The sequence below is a fragment of the Elephantulus edwardii genome, unplaced genomic scaffold (genome assembly GCF_000299155.1).
Source record: "Elephantulus edwardii isolate Elephantulus edwardi_28Jun2011 unplaced genomic scaffold, EleEdw1.0 scaffold00150, whole genome shotgun sequence".
NCBI classification, from domain to species: Eukaryota; Metazoa; Chordata; class Mammalia; order Macroscelidea; family Macroscelididae; genus Elephantulus; species Elephantulus edwardii.
Genome location: NW_006399900.1, coordinates 7,929,816 through 7,936,110, shown reverse-complemented (window position 1 = coordinate 7,936,110; position 6,295 = coordinate 7,929,816). Strand labels below are relative to the sequence as shown.

The following is a 6,295-nucleotide window of genomic DNA, read 5'->3' as shown; positions in this document are numbered from 1 at the left end:
CGGTTGGCGCAGGATAGAGCAGGGTTTAGGGCTGTTGTGCATAGGGTCGCTATGAGTCGCAAACGACTCGACGGCACATAACAACAACAACAATTGCAGAGTTCAGTTACTCTGGCTGATCATAGATTAAACCTGACACACGGGCTGATTTTAGATTAAGCTTAAAGTCCTAAGGGGATGCTGCATTTATTTTACACATGTAGAAAAGAGCTAAGATATCTTTGGATCAAGAATAAAGAGAAAGCTTTGAGGGAAGAGCTTTAAGTAGTGTACTCAAATGTTTTGGAGATTGTGAGGATGGCACAGGACAGGACAGGGTTCATAGGTTGTACTGTAAGTTGTATGCGACTCAACAGCATCTAACAATAATGATACACTGGCTGATCTTAGATTGAGCCTAAAACTCTAAGGGGAAACTTCTTCTTTGGCACAGTAGTAATGCACTGACTGACCAGACACTGAAAATACGTGAAGGAAGGTCTCAGTGTTGTGGAAGAGCTCAGATGACAAGATGCACCACTCATCACCGTTGCATAATCCCTCCTTAAAATCATCTCTTCTTCGTGTTCACACATGAATTACTAGACAACAGTGGCACTGAATCCGTTGCATCTACACATAATGTGGCGAGCCTTCATACACTCTGGTCAGCATTGGAGGTCACAACCAACAGAGTGCGTCCTGCACAATCCCATTAATACAGAAGCAGCAGAGGCTAGCTCTGGACAGTGGCAGTCCTGCAGAGCAGGAAGAAAGCTGGAAAAAAGAAATGTGCAGAGGTATGCTTGGTGGTTGCAAATGTATTTAGATCTTTGCAGCATCGTTGTCGGACTCATAGTTAACCCTTTGGTAGGTTTCCAGAGGCTGTAAATCACAGGGGATGAGATTACCCATAGTTCTCCCACATAGCAGTTGTTGGATTCAAACAGAGTGCTTTTGGGTTGGCAGCGTAACTTTTTACCACTAAGCCACCAGAGGTATACATCAATGTATTAAAGCTCATTAAGCTGTATACATAGGATGTGTGCATCTTTCTGTTACATATACTGCAGTTTAGGGGTGTTATCAAAATCAACCATCAAGTTTCTTTTTTTCATCTTTAGCAGTGTTGCAGAGATGATAGGGGACTGCAGAGAAGAATGAGACATTGTGACCTCGAGAATGTTCTAGAATTTTATTTTTGTCCCCTTGCATCCTCAGCCCTTGCCCTAGTCCTTTGATTTTGTCATTTGCTTCAAAGAATGTGCTGAGCCTACTTCAAACACATGTCTCTGCCCACTGCCAAACTGTGAGAGCACTTGGAAGTCACTGCAATAATACTTTGTAATCAAATCATTTCTTTGCACCAATAAAGCAGTCTGTTTAAAGGAAGCCAGGGTTGCCCGATTCTGCTTCTGAGCAAAGGTTTGTTTTGCAAAGTTAAAAAACTCTTCTGAATGTGTAGAATTAAATTTTTCTATCTCGTGTTCTCATCAAGACATGCTAATGGGTTTATTTCAAGAAAAAAGGCATCATCTGCAGTTATTTTACTGTTTTCATTGTTTGGTGGTGTTCTGGCAGAGAAGGTGCATGAAATATTTTTGTTTGTTTGTATTTTTAACATTCACTTTTCATCATACCCGTCAGGCTTTATTGGTTCTTTAAAGGGACCCTAGTTTGTGAACTAATTATGACAAATGTTGATACAACATCTTTTCCAGAGTTTAAATTAACCTTTTATTCTGCCAGAATTTGTCTTGAGGACAGATTTTCTGTAAGCTTTTCTGCAGCTTCCTGGAGACCAGAAACAGGGACTGCCGGGCACTCCAGTGACTCCATTCCCACCTGGGGAGGAGCTGCAGTTCCATCCATGCCTGGACTTGCATCTAACCTTCCTCATTCTGAATGAATTCCCTCTTCAGTGTCCAGAAGCAGACCATTGTGCAGTACATTTCACTAAGAACATTGACTGGTTGAGTATAACCCATGGTTCACTTCGCATGGGATTCACAGGCGTCTAACACATGATACTTTCTTTTGTTCTCTCCCTGAAAAGTCACCCACATTCCTCTCTGGTGCAGATAAGTAGGAAGATCAAGATCTGTATTTTTCACTGGTTAGTTTTGGCAGCCGTCATAATGTGAACTGATTTTAATCTCATCCTCCTTTCTTCAGATGACACCAAGTGCCCAATCCATCACCTTTGTTGTTTGAAGGGGCCATTGAATTCGCTCAGACTCTTGGCAACCCATGCAAAGCAGAATAGCTCGTGCAGGCCTGCGCCACCCCCACCACCATTGCCACATCAGAGCATGTTTTTGCAGCCATTATGTCAAAGTCAAAGATCTTCCCCTTTTTAATTGATACTCTGCTTTACCAAGCATGATATCCTTCTCTGGGAATGGTCCCTTCTGGTAGCAGGACCAGAGTACAGAGACAGAGCCTTCACTTCCAGCATTTCGGCATTCTGGTTTTATCTTTTTTGAGACAGATTTGTTTGTTCTTCTGGCAGTCCACAGCTTGGGTTCAGTCATCTTATGTGCACCCGAAAGCTAGGCAGTGAATAAAGAAAAATAAAAAAAGGATTTATGCCTTTGAATTATAGTGTTGACAAAGAGTATTAACTGTGCTGTGGACTGCCAGAAGACACCAATATGTAGAGTTCATGAAATCCTACTTCCTCCAAGCCAGGCTTTGTCAGTCTCAGCAGTATTGACATTTTAGGCTGGCGGATTCTTCATTGTGATGGGTTGTCCTGTGCGTTGTAGATGTTGGCCGCATCTCTGCTCTCCATCCACTCGCTGTACGTTGTGACCAGCACCAGCATCTCCAGACCTTGCCGCTGCCTTAGTAATATTTTGTGCTTCTTAGACACGTTGTCCTTCTTACTTTAGTTCCAGAATCATTTTATTTGAAGTTTGTTACAGGACTGTTTATATTTTTTAAACCAGCTGAGGTGTTTTAAAGATTTAGGCCCTGTTTTCTGTTGGAAGGGTTGCATGGGAATTGGCTTCGCATGTCTTCTTTCTTCTAACACGTCCTTCCAAGCACCAGGCGGTAGGCTCGATTTCATCTCCATCACCTTGGATCCTAGTTTCCCATAGGCTTTGCCTTTCCAGGTGCTGGTGGCATAATCTGTAGAGAGTTTCGCTGCTAACCCCAAGATGGTGCCTCTTTGGCAGTTCAAATCCACCAGCAGCTGTGTAGGAGAAAGATGGGAAGTCTCCTCCTGTACAGTTTAGAGCCTCAGAAACCCATTGTCAGGCCATCTGTGAGTTGGCTCCAACTTGACAATGAGTTTTTCAGTTGCTTCTTCAGAGACAGAAAAAGAGTGTGATGTTGTGACAGATACATGGGCAGTAGATGACAACCAGGGTTGAGAGCAATTAATGGTGGTTAGTAAGAGTTTCTTTTTATTCATGAGTATATAGTTTGCAACGTTATCTGAAATACTAATACTTGGAGCACACCCTTCTGTCCTTTGTATTTCTTTTCCTTTACTGTATGCGAAGAATTCCAAGGCAACCCTGTGGGTAAAGCAAGGGAGGAAAATGCAGTGTGAAAAACAATGTATTCAAACTTGGTAAGTAAACGAGTATAAACTTTAAAAAAGTGAAAGGAAAAATAAAATAAAAATGTAGCATATTTGACATTGTACAGATAGCTAACCTTCCCTTCCCCTTTTTTAATGAGTAAGTTGAGAGGAATGATTTTATAAACATGACATCTTCGTTGGTTGGGGAAAGCTGCCTGCACAGTTGGTTGTCTGCACAGCTACCTGAGGCCGTGTTCCGTGAATCAGCCTCAGAATCTCCCTTCTCTGTCCATAGACCTGACTGTGTTTTTGGATAGGAGTGATGAGATGCTGATGAGGAGATTCTCCCATGTGCCATTTTTAATGACACTGGTAGTTCTTTTGAAGGTGGATGCAAAGTGGTTTCTGAATATTTCTTCCTCTCTTCTTGACAATGGAGAGAGGAAGACATCCCCACAATGTCTTGACCATATTTTCATATTTTCTCTCCCTCAGAAATACCTCAGGGACTTTTTCAATGTGATGCTTCAGTCTGGAACATCTCCCCTCTACATCAACAAAGTAGGACAGACTCTGTCAAAACACACCATTTGTGAGTTCTCGCCGTTCTTCAAGAAAGGGGTCTTCGACTACAGCAGCCATGGGACAGGGTAGCAGTAGGGCCTGCGGGACCCCAGCACAGTGCCTTCTCATCTCACCATGTCATCAATGTCATCGACAGAAGCAGGCCTCTCTGCTGCAAGGCCTCGCAGGGATCCAGCCCTCCACCGGGAAACTGTTAAACTTGTCCTGGATTCGAGACCTGATGCCTGAGTTAGGGAGTGAGATGCCCCACCTACTGGTGGGGCTGAGAGAATCTTTTACCGCCCCACTGCAGTAGCATGGCCTTTCCCACAGGAACTGTCTTCTCTGTGCTGTGGAATCTACCCCCTGGGGGAAAATGATGTGGATTATCTCTGGGCTGCCCAAGCCAAATTAACATGGCTTGCCAGACACCCCTCAGAACTTTCATTGAGTTTCCTTTTACACCAAAATGCACTTTAATGTTCTTAATTGTTTTCCCTGTAGATGACTGTATCAAAGAAAAGCATTTCAAATTATTTAATTTCATTTTCTGAAAAAGGAATTTTTAATCCAGTCATGACTGGAGTCTTCCACACCTGACAATTTGGATGTAGGCAATGTGACTAAAAAACTTCCTTCCAAATGGATTATTTGTTTAGCCCTGAACCTTTGAGGACCTTCTGTCAAAGTAAACTGTTACTGTAGAGTCTCAAGCTTTCTCCACTGAACATAAAATGAGCACATCGCTAAATGCATATTTTTAAACATGATTTTGTTTGCACTTTTGTTACAGAATCTACTGGATATTGAACTGAAAAACTAGAACTTAAAGTAATTCATTAGTGATCTCTTAAATGACTCAGGAGTTAATGTAGCATTGCACAGCTATGTACAGTAAAAAAGCTTTGTGTTACTAAAGGGGGAAGAATGAATAGAAAACAACTACATATATGTTCAAATGTATGTAATTATATCTATAAATTTATATATATATGCTCTTCTGTACAATGGTTGTATCAAAATGTATAACCATTCACAACAAATTTATTAAAGGTATTTATTTGCTTTTTCAAAATTTAAATCGAGGTGCTATCAATGCTATGTTAAATTACAGACTCTACTCTGTAGCTCAGTTTATTGTAAGTTTGGGGTCTAGTCATTCTTACTGAACTTTTTAGAAGTTGATTTAATGTTGAAAAGCTACCTAGTTTGTAAGTTAGCCTGTTTTTGCAGTAGATGCAGTTCTAGTAATGATCGAAATCACAAGTGATTGGGTTATAAAAAATGCCTTCCTTCTGTCTTCTAGAAAATGGCTGTGGCTGGTTGACATAGCTCCCCAATCAGAATAATGTATTTCAGGATGGAGTTATCCTTCTAAGAGGAGAAAACCTAAACTCATTCCAGGGCATATACCATATATGAAAAATTTCAAAAGTTGGGGTTTGGGCTATGGGGCTTTTTCCTTTTCTTTACTGAAAAGAGACTTGCAGACCTTTGCTGCAGAAAGACCTGTTTGGGTCTGTAATTATGATTATAAGCAAGTTAGGAGCAATTCCTACTAGAGAAATAAAACCTAAAGATTAAAGGATAAAAAAATAGGGTAATAATAATTATGAAAGATCATATATTTAAAAAGAGTATAAACTCTAAAGATACCTCTAATTTGTTAAGTAAACCAAATGGTTTTCTTTAGATGACAGGTTTTATTTCCTGTCCTTTGGGACCTGTATCCAAGCCTGAGCTCATGTCTTGTTTGAGTCATACAGGATATGACAATAGTTTGTCAAGAAGAAATAGACACGTGTTTGTTCAAGAATGTAGAAATCTGAAGATTCTAGGGTTGCCATAAGAAAAATACCAGGCAGTGAGTGATTTTAAATAACAGAAATATATTGTCCCATGGTTCTGGGAGCTAGTAGTAGTCTGCACTCAAGGTCTGAGCAGGGCCATGTTCACCAAAGGGTACAAGGAAAAGCTCGTTCTTGACTCGAAGTTTCTGGTAGCCCAGGAATTCCTTAGCTTACAACTGCTGCAGAGTTTAGCGTTTCTATGGCCGCCTTCCTTTTGTCTGTTTTTCTTTTACAGCAGTTTGTGGATTTAAACAGCCAGAGAGACATGGCCTTTGGGTTAGTAACACAGCTGCCTGCAGACAGTGTCACCAGAGCTCCCCAGAATTTTTCCCTTCAGGATACCACTTAGATTTGTATTAAAACTCAG

The 6,295-nt window shown here is 41.0% G+C and overlaps 1 protein-coding gene across 2 annotated transcripts in view; it reads left to right on the top strand.

Annotated features, from left to right (window-relative positions):
• KIF16B (kinesin family member 16B) overlaps positions 1–4,168 on the top strand; it is a 385,768-nt gene extending 381,600 nt beyond the window's left edge. For both annotated transcript variants that reach the window (XM_006894757.1, XM_006894756.1), the window contains one exon: positions 4,010–4,168. In XM_006894757.1, the coding sequence (XP_006894819.1) occupies positions 4,010–4,168 (159 nt within the window). The remainder of the gene's footprint in view (positions 1–4,009) is intronic.
• The last annotated feature ends 2,127 nt before the right edge of the window (positions 4,169–6,295 follow it).